General features: G+C 38.8%; 2 protein-coding genes across 4 annotated transcripts in view; one reads left to right on the forward strand and one right to left on the reverse strand.

Moving 5' to 3' along the window:
- The window catches only part of LHFPL3 (LHFPL tetraspan subfamily member 3), a 535,920-nt gene that overhangs the window by 422,232 nt on the left and 87,317 nt on the right, over positions 1–26,371 (reverse strand). The gene's annotated exons all lie outside the window — the stretch shown is intronic.
- Positions 7,449–9,295, forward strand: LOC130851456 (T-complex protein 1 subunit theta). Its single transcript, XM_057731812.1, has one exon. It carries the CDS (start codon positions 7,506–7,508, stop codon positions 9,150–9,152), a length of 1,647 nt encoding a protein of 548 aa, XP_057587795.1. The 5' UTR covers positions 7,449–7,505; the 3' UTR covers positions 9,153–9,295.

The following is a 26,371-nucleotide window of genomic DNA, read 5'->3' on the forward strand; positions in this document are numbered from 1 at the left end:
GAATTATTTTCATAAGCCTCTGATATACCAGAGAATCTATATGCTTCTAGTATATGAATTATTTGGTGAGAACTATGTTTTATGGAAAATCTATGCAAGTATAAACATTGGTGGAATAACTTTTTAAATTAGGGTTTTAAAGAAAACATTTCCAAGGACAGGTTACAGAGAAAGCACCAGACAGGAAATTCATTCACTTCAGTCAAGCTAATGCCACTAACAAGGGCAGCCAAGGTGCACAATGAAGCAGTGTCATCAATGCAGTTCATCTTGTACAAACATTTTTTAAAAAGCGAAGCCTGGTAGAATCTTTACAATATTTTAAAATAAAGACTGTTTCTAACCATAAAAATTGTTTCATCTTCGGTATCTTGTAGCAAAATACAGAACTGAAAAAACTTGTAAAAGGTAAAGATGTTGCATATTTTTTGACAAAAGACGAGTCTTATAAATCTTCGAAACTCCTCTGTGATGAGAAGTAGTATGTGACATACCAGATATTTTGAAAAAAATACAATTACACTTAATCTGTCTCTTCAAAGCATACATGTCATTTTTAGCAATGAGAGCAGAAAGACTTAAAAGACAAGCATATGGAAATGTTTAAACATATGGATTTTTAAGAATAACATATGGAAATGTTTTCATCTTTTTTCTTCATAAAAATTATGTGTCACCCCTAAAAAGCCTCACATCATTTTAAACCTGTTTTAAAATCTTTCAAACAAAGAATTTTAGTAGAACCACTTGATAATATAAAACTGCAACAGCATCCAGTTAGTGTGCCAGAACAACTTAATGACATGAGGAGAGACAGAAATCTACTAGCTGAATTTCAATAAAAGCCTTTGCATAATTAATGAGTAGATAAAAAAACTGAGCATCATGCTTTAGTAACTGCAGCCAGTCAATCATGCCCTTCATCACATGATGTACATATTGTTGTAAGGTCTGTATTTCAGCCATCGGATCCATTAAATGCATGCATTTTAAAAATGAATGAGGGCTTCGAACTGCTCCATCACAAAGAAAGAAACAAGATTTAAAAAAATAAAGAAGCCTATCCAATCAAATTGCTGTTACCGGTGGCAAAAAAGAACTGACAGGGGATGCTATCAAAAAGGTGAGAGACTACTGGTTAAGAGCACAAATTGGGTTTGTGTACTGGTTCTGCCACAGATAAACCTAGGATAGCTATTTAATCTCACTAATTATCAGTTTCCTTCTATGAAAAATGAGAATATTAAAAATACATACCTCATAGGATTGTTGAAAGGATTAAATGAGATTAAAATGCATATAAACTAAAGCACCTGGACCACTGCTAGCCACTTACGTAACTTTATATAAAAATATTATTACATAATATCATATTAACAATTATAACAATTTTTAAGCTCTTTATTGGAATATAATTGCTTTACACTGTTGTACCAGCTTTTGAGGTACACCAAAGTGAATCAGCTGTATTTATACATATATCCCCCTATCGCCTCCTTCCCGTGACTCCCTCCCACCATCCCTGTCCTGGCCCTCTAAGGCATCACCCATCATCGAGTTGATCTCCCCTTGTTATACAGCAACTTCCCACTAGCTATCTCTTTTACAGTTGCCAGTGTATCTATGTCTATGCTACTCGCTCACTTCATCCCAGCTTCCCCTTTGCCCCTGCCCCCCCAAGCCCGTGTCCTCCAGTCCATTCTCTGCATCTGCATCCTTATTCTTGCCCTGTCACTGGATTCATCAGTACCATTTTTTTTTTAGATTCCGTATATGAGTTAGCATACAGTATTTGTTTTTCTCTTTCTGGCTTACTTCACTCTGTATGACAGACTCTAGGTCTATCCACCTCATTACATATAGCTCCATTTCCTTCCTTTTTATAGCTGAGTAATATTCCATTGTGTATATGTGGTGCATCTTCTTCATCCATTCATCTGTTGATGGGCATTTAGGTTGCTTCCATGTCCTGGCTATTGTAAATAGTGCTGCAATAAACATTATGGTACATGTTTCTTTCTGGATTATGGTTTTCTCTGGGTATATGCCCACGAGTGGGATTACTGGATCATATGGTAGTTCTATTTGTAGTTTTTTAAGGAACCTCCAAACTGTTTTCCATAGTGGCTGTACCAACTTACGTTCCCACCAACAGTGCAGAAGAGTTCCCTTTTCTCCACACCCTCTCCAACATTTATTGTTTCTAGATTTTGTGATGATGGCCATTCTGACCAGTGTGAGGTGATACCTCATTGTGGCTTTGACTTGCATTTCTCTAATGAGTAGTGATGTTGAGCATCTTCTCATGTGTTTGTTGGCCATCTGTATGTCTTCTTTGGAGAAATGTCTATTTAAGTCTTCCGCCCATTTGTGGATTGGGTTATTTGCTTTTTTGGTATTAAGCTGCATGAGCTGCTTGCATAGTTTGGAGATTAACCCTTCGTCCGTTGTTTCATTGGCAACTATTTTCTCCCATTCTGAGGGTTGCCTTCTAGTCTTGTTTATGGTTTCTTTCGCTGTGTAAAAGCTTTTAAGTCCCATTAGGCCCCATTTGTTTATTCTTGATTTTATTTCCATGATTCTAGGAGGCGGATCACAAAGGATCCTGCTTTGATGTATGTCATAGAGTGTTCTGCCTATGTTTTCCTCTAGGAGTTTTATAGTGTCTGGCCTTACATGTAGGTCTTTAATCCATTTGGAGTTAATTTTTGTGTATGGTGTTAGGAAGTGTTCTAATTTCATCCTTTTACATGTAGCTGTCCAATTTTTCCAGCACTGCTTATTGAAGAGGCTGTCTTTTTTCTGTTGTATGTTCTTACCTCCTTTGTCAAAGATAAGGTGCCCATATGTGCTTGGGCTTACCTCTGAGTTCTCTATTCTGTTCCATTGATCTTCTTTTCTACTTTTGTGCCAGTATCCTACTGTCTTGATCACTATGGCCTTGTAGTATAGTTTGAAGTCAGGAAGCCTAGTTCCATCAACTCCATCTTTCCTTCTCAAGATTCCTTTGGCTGTTCGGGGTCTTTTGCGTTTCCATACAAATCATAAGATTTCTTGTTCTAGTTCTGTGAAAAATGATGTTGGTAATTTGATAGGGATTGCATTGAATCTGTAAATTGCTTTGAGTAGGATAGTCATTTTCACTATGTTGATTCTTCCAATCCAAGAACATAGTATGTCCCTCCATTTGTTTGTATCATCTTTGATTTCTTTCAGCAGTGTCTTATAGTTTTCTGCATACAGGTCTTTTGCCTCCTTAGGCAGGTTTATTCCTAGGTGTTTTATTCTTTTTGTTGCAATGGTGAATAGGAGAGTTTCCTTACTTTCTCTTTCTGGTCTTTTGTTGTTACTGTGTAGGAATGCAAGAGATTTCTGTGCATTAATTTTGTATCCTGCTACTTTACTAAACTCATCAATTAGTGCTAGCAGTTTTCTGGTAGAATCTTTAGGGTTTTCTATGTATAATATCATGTCATCTGCAAAGAGTGACAGTTTTACTTCTTTTCCAATTTGTATTCCTTTTATTTCTTTTTCTTCTCTGATTGCTGTGGCTAAAACTTCCAAAACTGTGTTGAATAATAGTGGTGAGAGTGGGACCCTTGTTTGTTCCTGTTCTTAGAGGGAATGCTTTCACTTTTTCCCCATTTAGAATGATGTTGGCTTTTGGTTTCTCATATATGGCTTTTATTATGTTGAGGTAATTTCCTTCTAGGCCCATTTTCTGGAGAGCTTTGATCATAAATGGATGTGGAATTTTGTCAAAAGCTTTTTCTGCATCTATTGAGGTTATCATATGATTTTTATGCTTCAATTTGTTAATATGATGTATCACATTGATTGATTTGCGTATATTGAAGAATCCTTGCATTCCAGGGATAAACCCCACTCGATCATGGTGTATGATCTTTTTAATGTGCTGTTGGATTCTATTAGCAAGTATTTTGTTGAGGATTTTTGCCTCTATATTCATCAGTGATATTGGCCTGTAATTTTCTTTTTTTGTGCCATCTTTGCCTGGTTTTGGTATCAGGGTGATGGTGGCCTCTTAGAATGAGTTTGGGAGTGTTCCTCCTTCTGCTGTATTTTGGAAGAGTTTAAGAAGACTAGGTGTTAGCTCTTCTCTAAGTGTTTGAGAGAATTCACCTGTGAACCCATCTGGCCCAGGGCTTTTGTTTGTTGGGAGATTTTTAATCACAGTCTCAATTTCCGTATTTGTGATTGGTCTGTTCATAGTTTCTATTTCTTCCTGGTTCAGTCTTGGAAGATTGTACTTTTCTAAGAATTTATCCATTTCTTCCAGGTTATCCAATTTATTGGCATAGAGTTACTTGTAGTAGTCGCTCATGATCTTTTGTATTTCTGCGGTGTCAGTTGTTATTTCTCCTTTTTAATTTCTAATTCTGTTGATTGGCGTCTTCTCCCTTTTTTTTCCTGATGAGTCTGGCTAATGGTTTATCAACTTTGTTTATCTTATCAAAGAACCAGCTTTTAGTTTCATTTATCTTTGCTGTTGTTTCCTTCCTTTTTTTTTTTTTTTCATTTATTTCTGCTCTGATCTTTATGATTTCTTTCCTTCTGCTCACTTTGGGGTTTCTTTGTTCTTCTTTCTCTAATTGTTTTCGGTGTAAGGTTAGGTTGTTTATTTGATGTTTTTCTTTTTTCTTGAGGTAGGACTGTATTGCTATAAACTTCCCTCTTAGAACTGCTTTTGCTGCATCCCATAGGTTTTGGGTTGTTGTGTTTTCATTGTCATTTGCTTCAAGATATTTTTTGATTTCCTCTTTGCTCTCTTTAGTGATTTCTTGGTTGTTTAATAGCATATTGTTTATCCTCCATGTGTTTGTATTTTTTACAGTTTTTTTCCTGTAATGGATATCTAGTCTCATGGTGTTGTGGTCTGAGAAGATGCTGGATATGATTTCAATCCTCTTGAATTTACCAAGGCTTGATTTGTGACCCAAGATATGATCTATCCTGGAGAATGTTCCATGTGAACTTGAGAAGAAAGTGTATTCTGTTGTTTTTGGATGGAATGTCCTACAAATGTCAATTAAGTTGAGATGGTCTAATGTGTCATTTAAAGCTTGTGTGTCCTTATTTATTTTCTGTTTGGATAATCTGTCCATTGATGTAAGTGGGGTGTTCAAGTCTTCCACTATTATTGTGTTACTGTTGATATCCCCTTTTATGGCTGTTAGTAATTGCCTTAGGTACTGAGGTGCTCCCATGTTGGGTGCATAGGTATTTACAATTGTTATATGTTTTTCTCAGATTGATCCTTTGATCGTTGTGTAGTGTCCCTCCTTGTCTCTTGTAATAGTCTTTACTTTAAAGTCTAATTTGTCTGATATGAGTATTGCTACTCCAGCTTTCTTTTGACTTCCATTTGCATGGAATATCTTTTTCCATCCCTTTACTTTCAGTCTATATGTGTCCCTTGGTCTGAAGTGGGTTTCTTGTAGGCAGCATATAGAAGGGTCTTGTTTTTGTATCCATTCAGCCAGTCTGTGTCTTTTGGTTGGAGCTTTTAATCCATTTACATTTAAGGTGATTATTGACATGTGTGTTCTGATTACCATTTTCTTAATTGTTTTAGGTTTGTATTTGTAGGTGTTTTCCTTCTCTTGTGTTTCCTACTTATAAAAGTTCCTTTAGCACTTGTTGTAAGGCTGGTTTGGTGGTGCTGAATTCTCTTAACTTTTGCTTGTCTGGAAAGCTTTTGATTTCTCCATCGAATCTGAATGAGATTCTTGCTGGGTAGAATATTCTTGGCTGTAGGTTCTTCCCTTTCATCACTTTAAACATATCATGCCACTCTTTCAGGACTGTCAGTATATCCTGCCATTCCCTTCTGGCCTGCAGAGTTTCTGCAGAAAGATCAGCTGTTATCCTTATGGGTTTTCCCTTATATATGATTTGTTGCTTTTCTCTTGCTGCTTTTAATATTTTTTCTGTGTTTAATTTATGTTAGTTTGATTAATATGTGCCTCGGTGTATTTCTCCTTGGGTTTATCCTGCATGGGACTCTCTGTGCTTCTTGGACTTAATTCTTTCTTTTCCCATGTTAGGGAAGTTTTCCACTATAACCTCTTCAAATATCTTCTCAGACCCTTTCTTTTTTTCTTCTTCTTCTTCTGGGATGCCTATGATTCAAATGTTGGTGCACTTAACGTCACTAAGGTCTCTGAGACTGTCTTCCATTCTTTTTATTCTTTTTTCTCTTTCCTGCACTGTGGCTGTTATTTCCCCCATTCTCTCTTCCAACTCACTTATTCGTTCATCTGCCTCAGTCATTCTGCTGGTTATACTATCTAGAGTATTTTTAATTTCAGTTATTTTGTTGTCCATTACTGTTTGTTTGCTCTTTAGTTCTTCTGAGTCCTTATTAACTGTTTCTTGTATTTTCTCTATTTTGTTATTGAGATTTTGGATCATCTTTACTATCATTACTCTGAATTCTTTTTCAGGCAATTTTCCTATTTCCTCTTCATTTATTTGGTCTTGTGGGTTTTTTTCCTGCTCCTTTGCCTGCATGGTGTTTCTTTGTTTTCTCATTTTGTCTGATTTATAGGATTTTCGGTCTCCTTTCCCTATGCTGCCTAGTAGTAATTCTTCTTGTTTCTGTCCTCTGCCCCCTGTGGTGGGGTTTGTCCAGTGTCTTGAGTAGGCTTCCTGGTGGGGGGGTCTGGTGTCTGCTTTCTGGTGTGTGGCTCTGTGTCTTTTCTCTCTGATGAGCAGGGTCATGTCAGGTGGTGTGTTTTAGGGCATCTATGTGGTTAATATGGCTTTAGGTAGTCTGTGTGCTGATGGGTGGGTCTGTGTTCCTGTCTTGTTTGTAGTTTGGTGTCAGGTGTCCAGCACTGACAGTTGCAGACAGTCAGACAAAGCCGAGTCTTAGACTCTGATACAGGGCTCTGTGAGAGTTCTCTGCAGTTAATCTTCTCTGTGTCTGAGGATTCCCTAGTAGTCTAACATCCTGGATTCAGTGCTGCCTCCCCAGAGCCTCCTACTTGGCTTCTGATGGAGCAGTCCAGACTTCAGAGGTTGCTTGTTGCAGCAATAAAGGGGTTTAAAGAAGACTGTCCAAGCCCCAGACTAATGGAAGAGTGTTAAGTCAAACAAATACTAAGTCAAGGAAACACATACATGTATAAGACACACAAATACTGAATCCAGTAGAACATAAGGCACTAGAAAGACCTGACAGAAGAAACCCAGTATGCCATCAGTCAATTAAAGAGAAAACCAACAGAAATTCAAAACCAAAAAAACCCACAAAAAAGCAAAAACAAAAAACCCCCCACACACAAACACAGATCCAGGGAGATTTTGAAAGCTAGGATCAATTATAATAAAGAGCAAGAATACCACCAGACAGACTGAAGATTCTCAGAATGAAGTCAGACAATTATACTTAGAACTAAGATAAAGACAAAACCTAGGCCCCCCGCACTTCCTCCGGTGTCTTCTGAGCGGGCGCGTGAATCGCTCCTTGTAGACTGGCTATGGCGCTGCACGTCCCCAAGGCCCCGGGCTTTGCCCAGATGCTCAAGGAGGGAGCGAAGCATTTTTCGGGATTAGAAGAGGCTGTGTACAGGAACATACAGGCTTGCAAGGAGCTTGCCCAAACAACGCGTACAGCATATGGACCAAATGGAATGAACAAAATGGTTATCAACCACCTGGAGAAGTTGTTTGTGACAAATGATGCAGCAACTATTTTAAGAGAGCTAGAAGTACAACATCCTGCTGCAAAAATGATTGTAATGGCCTCTCACATGCAAGAACAGGAGGTTGGAGATGGCACAAACTTTGTTCTGGTTTTTGCTGGAGCTCTTCTGGAATTAGCTGAAGAGCTTCTGAGACTTGGCCTATCAGTTTCAGAGGTCATAGAAGGTTATGAAATAGCCTGCAAAAAAGCCCATGAGATTCTTCCTGACTTGGTATGTTGTTCTGCAAAAAATCTTCGGGATGTTGATGAAGTGTCATCTCTACTTCATACCTCCGTAATGAGTAAACAATATGGTAATGAAGTGTTTCTGGCCAAGCTTATTGCTCAGGCATGTGTATCTATTTTTCCTGACTCTGGCCATTTCAATGTTGATAACATCAGAGTTTGTAAGATTCTGGGCTCTGGTGTCCATTCCTCTTCAGTATTGCATGGCATGGTTTTTAAGAAGGAAACTGAAGGTGATGTAACATCTGTCAAAGATGCAAAAATAGCAGTGTACTCTTGTCCTTTTGATGGCATGATAACAGAAACTAAGGGAACGGTACTGATAAAGACTGCTGAAGAATTGATGAATTTTAGTAAGGGAGAAGAAAATCTCATGGATGCACAAGTCAAAGCTATTGCTGATACTGGTGCAAATGTCGTGGTGGCAGGTGGCAAAGTGGCAGACATGGCTCTTCATTATGCAAACAAGTACAATATCATGTTGGTGAGGCTGAACTCAAAATGGGATCTCAGGAGATTATGTAAAACAGTTGGTGCTACAACTCTTCCTAGATTGACTCCTCCTGTCCTTGAAGAAATGGGACATTGTGACAGTGTTTACCTGTCAGAGGTTGGAGATACGCAGGTGGTGGTTTTTAAGCATGAAAAGGAAGATGGTGCCATTTCTACCATAGTGCTTCGAGGCTCTACAGACAATCTGATGGATGATATAGAGAGGGCAGTAGATGATGGTGTTAATACTTTCAAAGTTCTCACAAGGGATAAACGTCTTGTACCCGGAGGTGGAGCAACAGAAATTGAGTTAGCCAAACAGATCACATCATATGGAGAGACATGCCCTGGACTTGAACAGTATGCCATTAAGAAGTTTGCTGAGGCATTTGAAGCTATTCCCCGGGCACTGGCGGAAAACTCTGGAGTTAAGGCCAATGAAGTAATCTCTAAACTTTATGCAGTACATCAAGAAGGAAATAAAAATGTTGGATTAGATATTGAGGCTGAAGTTCCTGCTGTAAAGGACATGTTGGAAGCTGGTGTTCTAGATACTTACCTGGGAAAGTACTGGGCTATCAAACTGGCTACTAATGCTGCTGTCACTGTACTTAGAGTGGATCAGATCATCATGGCAAAACCAGCTGGTGGGCCCAAGCCTCCAAGTGGGAGGAAAGACTGGGATGATGACCAGAATGACTGACAGGCCTAGTTTCTGCTGTAGGTGAAGGCTGTGTTTGTAGTAGTGCTCTAGGGACTGCCTGATGTTTCCACATTCTCCTTAAATTAAGCAGTGTTTGTATCTTGTATCCTCGGCTGGATGACACAATAAACGTGTTGTTACTATCAAAAAAAAAAAAAAAAAAAAAAGACAAAACCTAATGATAAAAACCAAAGCAGTGTGTCATCTGGAGAATAAAGCAAGGAAACAGAGCAGACCAATAATATTGCTTATAAGTATATTAAGATAAAATGAACTAAAAAAGGATAGAAGACAGGGCAACAGAAGAGCATAGTGTGACTGGAAATATGAAAATAAAAAGAAAGAATAGAAATGTATAAAAGATAGAGATGAAAAGAATGTAGGAGATATACAGTCAGCACTACAAAAAACTTAGCTAGAAATAGAAATATATAAAGGCTAAAAATAAAAATAGAATAAAAAATAGAATAAAAAATATGTTATAAAATGTGTAGATCCCTTAGGACTAAGATCATAACTAATAAAATTAAATTAAAAAAACAAAACTAGAATTGACTCCAGAATGGACCAGATCAATAGAATTAATAATAATATTTCTGTTTCCTTGGGGTCTCAGCTGTAAGTGTCCTTCTACCTGCCTTGGGCTTTTTGTATTATTCTGCAACCAGCAGAGCTTCCTTTATTGTTCATCTGTAAGTGCCGGTGTGTGGGGAGAGAGAGGGTACAATAGTGGTTCCTTCCCCTGGAAGTGAGTGAGCAGTGGCACCCTGCCTAGGTCACAGCAGCTTGGGCGGCTCAGGCTGAGTGAGCGACTGCAACCACAGCTCCTCCCCCTGCTACGACTCCGCCGGGGTGCCCTGCCTGAGTCACGGCAGCTCAGTTGGACATGGCAGTGCCTGTTGCAGAGGGATGCCAGTGGTTCAGGTATAAACAGAATGTCTCCAGAGCTAGGCCACTTTTGGCTCTCAGCTGAAGGCACTCTAGGCCAGCCCCACCCAGGGGCCTTTGTTATCCCTGAGTGTGTTAGCCAGGCCCAGAGGGGTCCTTCCTTTGTCCATCACAGGCACCAAGAGAGAGGCTACACCTGTGGCTCCTCCTCCCTGCGTGAGAGTCAGCAGTCTTGAGCTGCCACCACGGCCACCTAGCCTCCTGCTGTAGGCACTCTCTGCTGCGGATTTCTTCCCTCTTGTCTTCTCAGTCTGTCTCCCTACTGCCAACAATGTTTCTCACCCTGAACCAGTTCTCCGGTTCCCACATTCCAGCTCCCAGACCCCCTGTTCAGCTATGAACCAATATCTCAGTCCGGACACGCTGAGCTGTGGTGCAGACCCTCCGTGTATTTCTCACTCTTTCCCACCTGCCACAGATCAGCCGCTTCACCCTCTTTGAACAGTCCCAAATGTCTCCCTTCTGACCCAGGGAAATCCCCCATTGGAGAAGGGGTTCCCCCATCAGATAAGGGACAATTCCCTGAATTTAGCAATCTCCCCTCTGTTTCAGATCCCCCCACCCCAGGGTGTGGGACCTGTCCCTTCCCTTTCTTCTTCTCCTCTTTCTCCTTTTTTTTTTCCCTCTGTCCTATGCAGTTATGTCGGGATATTTGCAGTCCTTTTTGGTGTCTGAGGTTGTTTGCTGGTGTTCAGCTGGTTCTCTGTGGGAATTATTGCATCTTTTGGTGTATTCCTGATGCATCCGTGGAGAGGGATGCATTCCACATCCTTCTACTTCACCACCATCTTTCTCCTCAACAATTGTTATTATAAAAATTAACATTATATAACTACATATAATAAGTATAATGTAAGCCACTTATATAACTTTGAATATTCTAGTAGTCTCATTAAAAGAGTGAAAAGAAACAGGTGAAACTAATTTTAATAATATATTTTATTTTAACTTATATCTCCAAAATATTTTCCTTTCAACATGCGGCACTGGTCACATTTCAAGTTATCAGTAGCTACATGTGGCTGGGGGCTACCATATTGACCAGTGCAGGTCTAGAAGATAATAAACATGTATAATACCTATTATCTGAACTATTTTTATTGTTATTACTACTATAATTTTCAAAACACCAGACATCCTCACATTCAAATGCAAATACAAAACATATTCCTAGATCAAATATTATAATATTATCTGCCATTTCTCTTCTAAGATCTTGGCAATGGCCTTATTTGTGTTGTTTGAAAATCATAAGCAATCCAGTTTACCTTATGAGATTAAATCACAGGCCATGGGCCTAGTCTCTAAATAATCAGTCAGGAGGAAATATACATTTAGATAGGAATTCAATAAGAAATAGACCTTCTTGAGGCAAATTTTCAAAATAGAGAAAAAGAAAAAAGGATATTAAACAATCCAAGCAAGGGGCCATTGATTGAGCATACTTTATGCTCAAATATAACAAATCCAGAACATGTTCTAACCATAAAGACTACCAGTGTGTGTATCTTGGGTGGGGAGGGGTGATAAAAATAAGAAATCTAATCTGTATTGGAAAAAAATCAAAGTATAAAGCCTTTTAATAAATGAATATTGAAAAGAATATTATGGAAAGCATTCAATCCCATTTTTTCCATTCATTTTCATTTTTAAATGTTTACTTCTCTTTTGTTTTAATGCTGTGGTGCCACCAAATAAGAAAATCATCTTTAGCAAAAAAGATATAGCCTAGATGCAAACAAAACACTCACTGAACACTTAGTATACTTAATAAATAATTGATAACATATTAATTGAGTAAATGCCTAATAAAATGAATCATATTAGTGAGTATTTGTATGAAAAATATTGATGGGTTTTTTAAAATTATCTATCTAAAGAACTGATCCACAACTGAAATCTGATCTTACAAAATAGCTTTCTGAGCATAAGGCTATTTTGAATGTGACTTCTTAGCATTAACCTGAAAATTTAGGACCGAGTTTGCCTCTAATCACTTTCCAAGTCTATTTGCACAGTAGCTGTCTAATATAGAAAGACTTGCATCCTCAGTTTACATTACATACAGTACAGAACTCTACAAATTCAATAAAGAATTCTTACAGAGTCATAGTAGGTATAAATATGCCATCATAAAATGGACCTGGGACACTGATTGATTTTGCACCCAAGTTCACCCTTTTTCATTGAAAATAAAATAGCCCATTACACACTGAAAAGCAAGTCATTAACTGCAAAGTGGTTCTTAGGCTTTTCTGAATCCTTGAGCTCTTTAAAAGGTGAAAGCTATGCATCCCCTTCCCAGAAAAATTGACATATGCAAAAAAGCATTTGTATGTAATTTTCATCGCGTCTCTTCTGACCTTAGGTTAATCTACTGCTGGTATAGAAAGATCACCCACAGGCAAATATTCCTAGGTGGCCCAGAAAGTAGTCACACACACATGGAACTGCTTCTCTTTATGCCCTAGCCCCACCATATGGATTTTCTGGTTGGGGGAAAGTGGACCCAATCAGGGACAATTAGCTTTCTGTAACCATGGAATAATTGGATCCATAGCATATACCAGTAGCATCCACAACTAATATCTTACTCGTGTTTTTAAACTGGAATTTTTTAACAAAAGAGGTGAATTAATACACATTATAGAAAGTCATAATGCCTATTTAAGAAACACCTAAAGGAAAAATATGTCAGTTATAAATGCCTTATATTACTATACATCTGTATTTTCATCCATTGACTCCACAATGCTATTGAACATCTACTGTGTGTCTGGTACTGTGCTGGAAAGCCATGCCAAAGATCCATGGCGATTATAGTCCAGTGAGGGAGACATAAGTAAACAACAGTTACAAAAGAAGAGGATAAGTGTTAAAATGGGGCTAAGTGCAAGGAAACTGGAGGAGGGGCCTGGTTTTCAGGGGAGGTTTTAGGCACAGTTGAAGACAAAGCTGAATCCAGAAGAATAAGTAGGGGCACAAGGCATTCCAGGCCAAGGGAAAAGCAGGAGTGATGGCCTGGAGAAGAGAGAGTAAGTGCTGAGGCTGGCAAGCCTGTCAGCCTGGCTGAAGCAGAGGTCAGAATGGGGACATCACAGAAGGTGAGTCTGGAGAGATGGACAGAGGTCAGGTCATAAAGGGTCTCATATATCTTGCTGGAGCTTTCAGACACCACCCTGAGAGACCATGGCAAGGCACTGAAGTGATTGAAATTGGGAAGCAAAGGATTCAGATGAGTGAATTAAGTAGTGGTTCCCACAGTGTGGTCCACAAAGCTCTACAGCATTCCTAAAACCTTCAGAAGTCTGCGTGGTCAAAAAAATTTTCATAATAATAGTAAGACATTGTTTACCTTTTTCACTCTCATTCTTTTTTGTACCATGAAGTTTTCCGGGGCTACAAAATGAGTGATGACATCATTGATCTGATGTGCTTGTGTTATTCTTGTGTCTTAAATTTTTTTGTTTTAGTTTCTTTCTTTCTTTTATAAATTTATTTATTTATTTATTTTAGCTGTGTGGGGTGTTTGTTGCTGCATGCAGGTTTTCTCTAGCAAGCAGGGGCTACTCTTTGTTGCCGTGCTTGGGCTTCTCATAGCAGTGGCTTCTCTCATTGTAGAGCACAGGCTCTAGGCACACGGGCTTCAGTAGTTGTGGCACACAGGATCAGTAGTTGTGGCTTGCGGGCTCTAGAGTGCAGGGTCAGTAGCTGTGGCACATCGGATTAGTTGCTCTGTGGCATATGGGGTCTTCCCAGACCAGGGTGCAAACCTGTGTCCCCTGCATTGGCAGGCAGATTCTTAACCACTGCACCACCAGGGAAGTCCCTTAGTTTCTAATAAAGTAAATGTCTGTATCCATATCTAACCATAGCACATAAATGAAGCTCCTTGGAGTCCTCAACAAGTTTTAAGAATGCAAAGGTTGCCTGAGATCATAAAGTTTGAGAACTGCTGAATTAAAGGTTTCACTCCAATTGTACAGAAACAGGGAGGGAGGGAGAGGAACAGTTAGGAGGGTCATTTGCATCACTGGTGATTGAGGACCGTGGCCTGGATTAAGACTTAAAGTAGGAATACAGAAAAGGAGATGAGTCTAAGATATGTTGAGGAAGCAGAATCGATAGAAATTGGTAATTAGTTAAATATAGGGTGTGAGGGAGAGGTCAAAAAGGACACAGATTCTGGCTTTGAAAGTTAAGTGGAGGCCTCACAGATAGAGGCAACCCAGGAGGAGCTTTCAGGAGTAGGATGATGTTTTTTGGATGTGTGTTGCATCTATGTTGTCATGTCCACTGGTGAATTGGCTGTACAAATTTGGGGTACAGCAGACTCTAGAGCTAGAAATAGATAATTAGTTACCCTCAGCATGTAGGTGGTAATTGAGGTCTCTATAGGACATGGGATCAGCTCCAGAGAGTGTGGAGCATGACAAGAAGGGAGGACTTAGAAGAGAGAACAGGAATGGGCAGAAGAGGACTCTTAGAAGGAGAAGAAAAAGAAGCAACCTGTAAATGTACTATCAGGAAGGTAAGGTGAGAGGTTTTAGGAAGAAGGCACGAGTCAATTGTGTAAAACACTACTGAAAGGAGTCTTCCAATTCTGACAAGCCAGACCTGGTTGCTGAGTTCCCTCCCCGCAAATCAACCCTGGAGAAACTACGGATGCTAGAGGATGCACAGATGAAAGTATCAGTAACATAAAAACTGAGAAACTCCCAGGACGCCAAAGGCTGTCATGAATCAGCAAGGTCAAGTGTGGTCCGGTGCAATGAGAGAAGAGGTTGAGGGAAAGCTTTTAAATTCTGCTCTGATCTCCACCCAGCACTGCCAAGGAAGATCACAAAAACCAGCAACAGTAGCCTGTTTCTGGGCTACAATATCAGGCACCCAAAAGCCCAGGGGAGCAGAGAGCTAGAGTACAACAGTGAAGCTGATCGACCCCTGGGACATTTATTCCTCCACTTCTCCCCTTTAAACCTCCAGGACTAAAAGAGGACAAACCAAGGAGATTGGCATGATAGTGAAATGTAACACAAGAGAAAACTCTAAAGCCTTGAAGGAAGAGAGAGCTTATCACTTCCAAAGGGATAAAAATCTGAATGAAATCATATATCCCAGTAGAAAAAATCAGATGCAGAAAGATAATAAATTAATATTTAAAAGTACTGAGAGGAAAACTTTGAGCCTACAATTTTTTCTCCAACAAGTTATTATATACATATGATGGTGAAATAAATATGCTCTCAGGCTGATAAGGTCTCAGACAGTTTTCGCATACAAAGCCCCACATTGGAAATATACTTAGAGGAAGTGTTCAAAAAAGACAAGAAATAAATTCAGGAGACTCCTGCAAGAGATAGAGAAAGTAAGAATGATCAATAAATCAGAAAAATGTACTACCCTCTAAAAAGGCAAGGACCAAAGAAAAGAAACAGAAAAAAAATATAGCCCCAAACAATCAAGTTCTAAATACCAGAAGATACAAACATGGTGTGGGGATGGCTGGGGGTGGACTGCAAGGATGAGAGGGTCTTGTTGGAGAAACCTGTAGATGATGCTAAGTTAAGAATTCAGGAACAATGAATACAATAAGAATGGCAGAATTATAGCAGAGAGGCCATGAGAAAGCCTGGGAGTTGTCTGCGGAAGGAGGTCGTTCTTGACTATTTGGATAATCAATTTAAGAAAGGTAGTGGGGACTAAAGCCAGGCAGCAGTGGATTTAGGAGCGAGTAAGAGATGAAGAAACAGACAGCAAACATAGAAAACTCTTGGAAAAACTGCCTCTACATAACAGACAGGAAACCACAGGTGAAATCCTGGGTTATGGGAGGACTTCTGAGAGGGAAGGAATTGAGCATTTTTCATTTTATTTATCATCACAAAACAAATTTAAGGTGGTTTTGACATACACACAACCCAGATGAGCAAATCAGGATAAAGGGGAAGTGAAGGGGGTGGGGATTAAGTCATCAGGTGTACAACAGGTATAACTTACACACTTGCAAAGATGGGGTGGAGGAGGGTGCGGAGCTTGCCTGCAGCCAATTCAAAGACAAGAACACTGTTTAAAAATAAACCCACGTAAACATGAATTTCAATTAGAACCACCATTTGTATTCACACAGGATGACACAACAGGTCCTAGAAGAGCTGGCTAAGTCCTTGTCTTGGTCCATCACTTTTCTACTCTACTCTCACGTCTTATCTTCCACAGAGAATAGATGTCTCCTCAATAAGGCATTAATTACTCCAACTTGAAAGCAGAAAGGACACAGACTGAAAGATGTTTTCTGCAAACCAGATTTTTAAAAGAATGTCTTAAATTTAGTTTTTCTTCCCCATCTTGTTTCCATTGTCTCTTTTATTCCTTCATGTTTTCTAACTGACTGTCACTGTCACATTCAGTTGGTATTGAAGCCCGGCCAGAAGTAATGGCCAGAGCAGTCCAAGGAGTGCTGAGCTGTCTCTCCCTGATTTTATCCTTCTTATCTCAAGTGGAACAAGAGCATTGTCTTCAAAGAATAGTTCCAACTCAACAGGCACGCTGCTTTTCATAACCCACATGTCCACCTCAGTTGCCTTTTTTCTTTCTTTGCTAGATTGAACTTCTAAATCAACTGACATTATTCTTTGCTGATTTGCCTCGGTCATGTCTCAAATGCATACACATATATGATTTCATTTAAGCTTCCAAACAACCCTGTTATGTATTATGGCCCTACCTTTAAAGATAAGGAAAAATAAAATCAGAGTCACTTACCTGAGTTGTATTGATTACAGCCCAAGCGGAGGTGCTGAGACTCCAACTTTTTTGTAAGAAATAATTAAGGAATAACACAAACAGACCCCTGAGTGTATGTACCTGGATCTTTTCTTGAATCTTTACATGGCTGTTGTTCTGCTCTGGTATTTTCTATGCTCTTTTGTTTGTTTGTTGTTGTTGGTTTAAGTAACATCAGGGATGGTTACCATATAAACTCCTAGCCGGGAATGCAAATCTATTTCAGAGTACCTAGCAAGGATATGAAGGGAAAATGCCTGTCCCTTGATTGTTTCAGAAAGGACTTGTTTGCTTCACAAAGCTGAAGGAAGACTCTGGGAGCACGTTAACAGATGTTGACAACTTTCTCTATAGGAAAGAGTGAAACCTTTCCTCACTTTTGTAGAGGACAGAACATGAAATATTTTGATACATTATCCTTCTATATTAACAAAAATCTAAGTTGCTGTTTTAAAATAGGGCAGGTGTGACTTTAGTTGCCTTTGGGGGTTAATTTTTAAATATTTGCACACCAAAAATTTCATCAACAAAAATGTACATCTCTGAATAAAATGAGAAATACTTATAAGCAAGAAGAATAACAGGTAATGTCACTGGGAGTTAATGATTTTATAATGTTTTTCAGTTTATCAGAGGGATTTTTCTTTTTGTGCAAGCATTTTCCTTGTTTATTTTGGGTCAAATTGTAAACCTAGACCTGACACCAGTATTTAATCCCCAGAAGCTAGTATATGTACAAAAGGAAAGCTTCCAAAGATATCTTCCTATCAACTGAGTTATTTAAAATAATAATCTATTTGTCTGCCAGAAAAACATATTGATATCATATTAAAGCTAGATTTCTAGATGCGGAAACATATTTCGTTATTCATTTCTAAACATCCAGAAAGAGAAAAACAAATACTGTATGCTAACTCATATATATGGAATCTAAAAAAATGGTACTGATGAACCTAGTGACAGGGCAAGAATAAGGATGCAGATGTAGAGAACGAACTTGAGGACATGGGGTGTGGGGCGAAGGGGAAGCTGGGACAAAGCAAGAGAGTAGCATTGACATATATACACTACCAAATGTAAAATAGATAGCTAGTAGGAAGCTGCTGCATAAAACAGGGAGATCAACTTGATGATGGGTGATGACTTAGAGGGCTGGGATAGGGAAAGCGGAAGGAGTCGTGGGAGGGAGGGGATATGGGAATATATGTATAAATACAGATGATTCACTTTGTTGTATGGCAAAAACTGGCACAACAGTGTAAAGCAATTATATTTCAATAAAGAGCTGTAAAAAAACCATTAAAAAATAGAACTATGAAAATAATTACAAAACAAAACTTTCTAGAGTCATAAAATTATTTTATACTCCTAAGTGGTTAATTCTTTTTTTAATTAATTGAAATATGTTTGATTTACAATGTTGTACTAGTTTCAGGTGTACAGCCAAGTGATTTAGTTATACATATACATATATCTATTCTTTTTCAGATTCTTTTCCCAGATAGGTTATGACAGAGTACTGAGTAGAGTTCCCTGTGATATACAGTAGGTCCTTGTTGATTATCTAGTTTATACATAGTAGTGTATATATGTTAATCCCAACCTCCTAATTTATCTCCCCCCACCACCCCCACCTTACCTTCTGGTAACCATAAGTTTACTTTCTAACTCTGTGAGTCAGTTTCTGTTTTATAAATAAGTTCATTCATATCATTTTTTTAGATTCGATATATGTGATATATATTTGTCTTTCTCTGACTTACTTCACTTAGTATGATCATCTCTAGGTCCATCCATGTTGCTGCAAATGGCATTATTTCATTCTTTTTGAAGGCTGAGTAGTATCCCTTGTGCATATGTACTACATTTTCTTTATCCATTCATCTGTCAATGGACATTTAAGTTGCTTCCATGTGTTGCTGTTGTAAATAGTGCGGCAGTGAACACCGGGGTACCTGTATCTTTTTGAAGTACGGTTTTCTCTGGATATATACCTGGGAGTGGGATTGCTGGATCATATGGTAGCTCTATTTTTCATTTGTTGAGGAGCCTCCATACTGTTCTTCATACTGGCTGTGCCAATTTATATTCCCACCAACAGTGTAGGAGGGTTCCCTTTTCTCCATACCCTCTCCAGCACTTAATTGTTTGTAGACTTTTTGATGATGGCCATTCTGACCAGTGTGAGGGGATACCTCACTGTAGTTTTGATTTGCATTTCTCTAATAATTAGCAATGTTGAACATCTTTTCATGTGCTTTTTGGCCATCTGTGTGTCTTCTTTGGAGAAATGTCTATTTAGATCTTCTGCCCATTTTTTGATTGGGTTGTTTGTTTTTTGCATCAGCTGTTTGTATATTTTGGAGATTAATCTCTTGTCGGTTGCTTGTTTTGCAAATATTTTCTCCCATTCTGTGGGTTGTCTCTTCGTTTTATTTATGGTTTCCTTTGCTGTGCAAAAGCTTTTAAGTTTAATTAGGTCCCATTTGTTTATTTTTGTTTTTCTTTTTTTTTTAATGGAGTATAATTGCTTTATACTGTTGGGTCAATTTGTTTTCATTTTCATTACTATAAAAGGTAGATCCAAAATGATACTGCCACAATTTATGTCAAACAGTGTCCTGCCTATGTTTTCCTCCAAGAGTTTTATAGTTTCTGATCTTACAAAAATCCATTTTGAGTTTATCTTTGTGTATGGTGTTAGGGAGTGTTCTAATTTCATTCTTTTACACGTAGCTGTCCAGCTTTCCCAGCACCCTGAGGGGTTAATTCTAATAGTTCCACATAGACAGGTCATAAGCAACAAGACAGAAGCTGTGATTTGGGCTTGAGGTAGTCATTTTAGTACTACATGAAGCTCTGTGAACATCCGATTAAGTAAAAATTTTAGATTCAACACTAATTAGACACTGTAATCAGACAATATAATCAGGACAGCAATTGTTAATGTGTCAACCACACATACACAGATACTGGCAAGAGAAGTGGCTAAATTACCAAACCTGAAAAGAAAATGCCTATGTTTGTTATTTCCTAAGTCATCAAGAAGATTCAATTGTTCTCATCTTTGAAAAAAGGATACTGACTACAAAAAATTTATATAGGCAATAGCATGCTTCCTTAGATATGAAGAAACAATTTAATTAATGATTATGTTAGCATGCTGTTTTCATAGGTGAATTGTTCTACGGTCTCTTCCCAAGTGAGGAAAAAGTTGGCACTGTGGTATCACACTACCAGGTTATGCCTGTAGATTTTAACATAATTGTGGACAGACATCTACAAGCTGGCTATCATTTAGGATGATGTTAGGCAAAGGCAGCATAACATGACTGCAGCTCCAAGGGGCTAAGTGACCATTTAAAAACTAAACGAGCAGTGGGAGCTGCTCCCATTACCTACTTGATGCATTATGACACTGAGCTATCTTCTGCTGCCTTATTGGGACAGCACTTTCCATCCATTGCAATTAGACCTGTTCCATCCTGGCACGTGCTACATAACCTCAGCTTTCATGCTTTGAACAAGCAGTTGGGACTGCTGGGTGATCGGCCTCATTCGTCACGCTCATCACTGCCAAAACTGATGCATGAGGTGTTTCAAGTTGTGATTGCTTGGACTGAACCATCCTAGCTCCTTTGTTCATGACCCTACATATAAAAATGTCAAGCACCTGAAGAAAAAAATGATTTGAATTCAAAATCGTGTTTAAAACTCCTGATTCCACCTGAACCACCAGTCTGCTTATAACCCCAGATGGAGAGAGTGCAAATGATTTCAACTTATAGCAAAGAGGAGCCCTAATGTAGACGGAATCACCCAGGAAACACGTCAGGCTACATTAGCACAAAATCTGATCACAGAATGATTTTTTAAGTTATGTGGTTTGCTCCTTTCAAATTTATACAGTAATTCAAACTACGTGTTGACAAAATAATTTCAAGCAAAGACCCTGCCAGGCCTGCTTTAAAGAGTGATCTGACACTAGCACCATTCATGTTTAAACAAACAATGAACAGATTTAAAAGAATAATTTGCTTCCATTAGGAAGTAGGAGGGAAGCTCTATGACCACTTTACCTGTGACGGTCTTAGCAAACCTTCTACTTAGATGGCTTAGTGTAGGCTGGGAAAGGTTTTGGAATAGTGATATTTCACTCACCCATCCAGCTTTTCAAGTTCACAGAGGTTTCATCTAAGAACTGGACTGGTCTCCCTGAAGATATTCAAGGATATTGTTTTTACCCTCCGTCCTCCCTTCTTCCACCTCGCCTTCCATCCCTCCGTAAACATTACTGAATGTTGACAATGGACAGGTCTCTGCTGGATTTGACTAGATAGACTCTGAACACCTTGCAATACAATGTTTTTCAATTCCTAGCACAGTAACTAGAACACTGTGGGTACTTTATCAATGTTTGCTAATTATGCATGATTTTAATTTTATTCAATAAGCATTTTTGAATGTTTGTTATGTGTCACACGTTGGACTGAGGCAGCAGTGAGAGTAGTGTATAATACGCAGTCCCTCCTGTTTCAAAGAACTGCATCTGGTCAAGGAGAAAGATCACAGAAATTAATTACAAAGCAGTGTGGAGTTCAGTGCTAAGCCATTCATCAAAAAGTATTTTTTAACACACTAATGTAAATAAAAGCATGAGGTTGGTCAAAGAATAAAGGATGCCTTGGGGAAAGAGAATTCTTAGCAAAACGTACATGAGATAGAGAACAAAGTTACCCCTGGCACACCGATTTTTAAATTCTCTGATTTGCTTTTAATTTGGTCCCTTTCATAAACACTGACTTCATTTTCTTAAGAGCTTCACTATGTTTTGGAACATAAGAACATAGGAATAAAAATTAAAATATCATATACAAGTCAACCGATGAAATTTCAGTCCTTAGCAAGAAAAATTAAAATTGAAACCCCTCCATATATTAGAATAAAATGATTACATGGATAGTATAGAAAATGTCATGCAAATAAACTGGGAAATATCCTAGTGGCACATTGCATCATAGTCAATGGGGCAATGGTAACATTTTATACTACTCTATGGAGTAAGTTACAATTTTACCATTGTGAACAGAAGTAATAGGTAGTGTTGATGGAACACAGTTAAAATGACACAGAAGCTTCCCTGAAATTTATCTTCTATGTATAATAGTTTATTTTAAGAATATTCAGCCCAGTATAAGGGAGAGCTGGGAAAGGATAAGAATGTATCTATTTTCTAAGTAAAAGGTTAAAAATAAGAAGATGGAAGAAATACTTCTTTTAGCCCTCTACGTGAAAAAGCTTCAGAAAAACCTTCTAGGAAATAATTCACAAATCATCTCCCAGAATTAAGAGAATCTCTCAGACATTCCCAACTGTGAAAATATAAAAAAAAACTTTCATTACTAAAAATAGAAATTAGTAACATAATTAATCACCTACAGATGTGATATTAGAGGGAAAAAGAAAAGCATTTCAACTAAACTCTTTTTCTTTCATTTCTTGTCCTTCTTTTCCCCTCAGGTAACAAGATAGCAAATAACCACAGTTGTCTTTCTGATCATTATCATATTAATGCTAGTAAGAGCTATTATTTATTGAGCACCTAATATGTGCCAGGTAGCACTATATTAAGAGCTTACATACACTATTTCATTCAATATTTCCAACAGGCAAATGAGGCACATAGCCATTTTTTGCAGATAAGAAAACCTTATTCTCAGAGAAGTTAACACAAGATCACAAACTACTACATGTCGGAACAAACACAAGTTCACATCTACATGTCTGTGACATACAAATATCCTTCGTCAATATCAATACCTGGACAGCCCCCTTCCAAAATCCCCATTCCAAACATGCCCAGTCTCCAACCTGACATCTTCTTTCCATCTCATCTCTTTCACTACCATGATTCCAATGTGCTTTTCCCTTACTGGACCCTACGACCTACCCATTGCACCAGTTTTTACTGCCCCTCCTCTACTTCATGTCTTTGTCTCCCTTTCCCTTTCTCAGCCTTGGCATCACTGACACTTTGGGCTGGATGATTCTCCATGGTGGGGGCTGAACTGTGCACTGCAGGCAATTCGGCTGCATCCCTGACCTCTACCCGCTAGGGTAGCCTCTACCTACCAGATGTCAGTAGCTTCTCCCCCAACCAGCTGTAATGACCAAAGGTGTATCCAGACCTGGCTGACTGATCTTTTACATTAAGCAATATTTGGATTTATTGTTTATTCAAGTCGTCTATACTTTTTACACATTTTTATCTATCTTTCTTTGGTCTTATATAACCTCCTCTGTAATGGAAAGGCATGAGCCTTTTGAAATGAATTGAAAGGCTGTCTAGTCCTGGTGCAGATCCTGTAACAGCTCCTCAGTGCCTCAATGCATAGCCTTTCTTCTTTCTGTCCCTTCATTCAGCAGCACTTCTGTGAATGACAACAGACAGTTCTCTGATTCCCATCAAAAGTACCTTGAGCTAAGAGGGCCTCTGCTGCCTCTTGCACAGCAAGTGCCTATGGAGAGACAGCTAAACCTGAAAACCAGTTTCTCTATATGATACCAGTAAATCACACTTGGTAAAGTAGTCATAGTTTCAAGAAACTTAATATGAAAACACTATAAACCACAGTCCTCTTCCCCACCTTCCCCCTCCTTTTTTTTAAGGAAAAGAAGCATTTACAAGATATTTTCTTGTCTAAAGCACTAACTGAGTGATTTTTGTTTTTGTTTGTTTAGTTGGTTGGGTTTTTTGCTATGTTCTGTTTCAGGAGAGCACATTAGGTAGGATGCATCATATTATCTCTTTAAAAACAAAGCTAAAGCCCATTTCAGACCAATGCTCCTTCTTCACAGACCTGTTCTCTACTGGTTTTTCTTCCTGTGCACCCCCCTCCCCCGACTCCCCATAGCTTTATTGAGGTATAACTGATACATTACGTAAGTTTAAGGTATACAATAAGGTGATTTTATATTTGTATATGTTGCAACGATTATCACAATAAGGTTAGTTAACACATCCATCACCTCAGAGAGTTACCGTTTGTGTGTGTGTGGTGAGAACTTTTAAAATCTACTCTGTTAGCAAATTCCAAGTATATAATATTGTTAACTACATCAATATACATATACTATACATCATGCTGTGTTATAGATACCCATAACTTACCTATAACCAGAAGTTTGTACCTTTGACCAACCTCTCCCCCAACCAACCAGTCTGTTCTGTTTCTTTGAGTCTGGTTTTTCTTTCTTTCTTTTTTTTTTTTTTAAGATTCCATACATAAGTGAGATCATAGAGTATTTGCCTTTCTCTGTCTGATTAACTTCACTTAGCATAATGTCCTCACGTCTATAATGTTGCAAATGATGCAGGAATGCAGGATTTCCTTCTTTTTTATGACTGAGTAATATTCCATTGTATATATATATATATATATATATATACACACACACACACACCACATTCTCTTTACCCTTTCATCAAGGACACTTAGGTTTCCATGTCTTGGTTATCGTGAATTCCGCTGCAACGAACGTGGGGGTGCAGATATCTCTTCGAGACAGCGACTTCATTTCCTTTGAATATATATCTTGACTTGGAATGGCTTCTATTTGTCATTTTTTGAAGAACCGCCATACTGTTTTCCATAGTCAGCCAGCCTTTCTGACCACTGCTGGCCCTCTCTAGTTCAGCCTTTTCTCGCTCCACGGCCGGGCCAAGTTAGATGGCCCACCTCTCTGCTTCCATAAGCAGCAGCCCCTCTGATGAGTTCATTGTAAATGTCCCATCACAAGCCCCAAACATCGTACTCAATGAGGCCGCCTTACCCTTAACCTCTGTTTTAGCTGCCATCCGCACCACCTCTCCCCACCCTGGCCTGCATTACCATGAACTTGTCCTCCTTTCCCCTCATAACACATACCACCTCCTTCCTAATGGGCTAGACTTATTTACACTAACACTTATTTTTTTCTTTCTCTCAGGAGAATGCAGATTCCATGAAGGCAGGGAATCTTGGTATGTTTCATTCCTCAATGTATTCCCAGCACCTGGAACATTGTAAGGGGCTCCATAGCTATTCGTTCCATGAATCAATTAATTTTATTATAATTGTTGATTCACTCAAAGGTATTCATATATTTCCCAGTAGCCTTTGAGTCCTTGAGGACAGGGATTCCATCTTATTCAGCTCTGAATTCTCAATGTATTTTACATCACCACCACCACCACCACCATCATCATCACGGTAACAGGGAATATTCATGAATGTGTGCAAGTTGCCAGCTCTGTAACCCTTTCCTCGTGCAATACCACCTTCCATCTTCGCCAAGAGATAGCTATTACATTATTATCCCCTTTGTATAGGTGAAGAAACTGAGGTTTACAGAGATGAAGTAACTTGCCCAAGTCACATAGACAATTCATGATGAAGTTGGGATTCAAGCCCAGGCAGTTTTAGTTTAGAATTCTTGCTTAACCATTGTGTAGTAAAAGCTAGTAGAAGATAAGTGAATCTCTGTAAGCCACATAGCCCAACCTAATTTATTTTGGGGAAGGAGGAAATTAGAGAGACCATGATTAGGAGGACTATGGCAATCTTTGCTTTCCGCGTCCGAACAATTTCCAAATCCATTTCTTCCTTCTCTAAGTCCTGGCAACTTATCTTATCTTCCCCCTTTTTACTTTTCTGTAGAGCTTTTCTCTTCCAGTGCTTTATGTAATCTCCAGTGTTGACAGCCATTATCTTCTCTCTGGCTTCCCTGGCTGAGCCTCTCCAATACTCAGTGAAGACTTCATTTCCTGTAGTTCAAGATGCTGCAGAATTATCTTCACGACCTCTTCCCAAGAAGATTTTTAAGTGACTTTCTCCCGTCATATGTGATGTTCCTCTGCCTCATCTCACATTTTCAGCCCATTTCCTTCCCCACAGTGTGCTCCTGGGTCTTTTCTTTCTGACTCCTAACTCTCTGATAGCAACACGTCCAGTTTTCTCCTGCCCCGATGCCTTTCATCTGGTCAGGACTGACTTCCACCTTTTCTTGTCTCTACCCTCACCCAAATCTGCCTACATCTTATCTTTCTTCCTTAAACCTACTGGAACCAAGCTATTCTTGCTCACAACTTAAGACTACAGTTATATTTCAAACACAGCATTTTCCTTTTTTAAAAAAATTTCAATGATAAATCCTTTTCTAATTCTATCCTTTCTCATGTCCTCCAGGATCTTACATTAAATGTGTATTTCTCTTTTGCACAAACTTACTCCATTTGCTGTTTCCTCTCTCTGCCAGTCCCCCTTATCTTTCAAGCAATATACAGTAACAACTACAAATGCACCACTCTCGCTGTGCCCTTGAGTGTTTTTGTTAATAAATTTATTTATTTACTTATTTATTGGAGGCATTAGGTCTTTGTTGCTGCACACGGCTTTCTCTAGTTGCAGTGCACGGGCTCCTCATTGCGGTGGCTTCTCTTGTTG

Source organism: Hippopotamus amphibius, chromosome 4 (genome assembly GCF_030028045.1).
Source record: "Hippopotamus amphibius kiboko isolate mHipAmp2 chromosome 4, mHipAmp2.hap2, whole genome shotgun sequence".
NCBI classification, from domain to species: Eukaryota; Metazoa; Chordata; class Mammalia; order Artiodactyla; family Hippopotamidae; genus Hippopotamus; species Hippopotamus amphibius.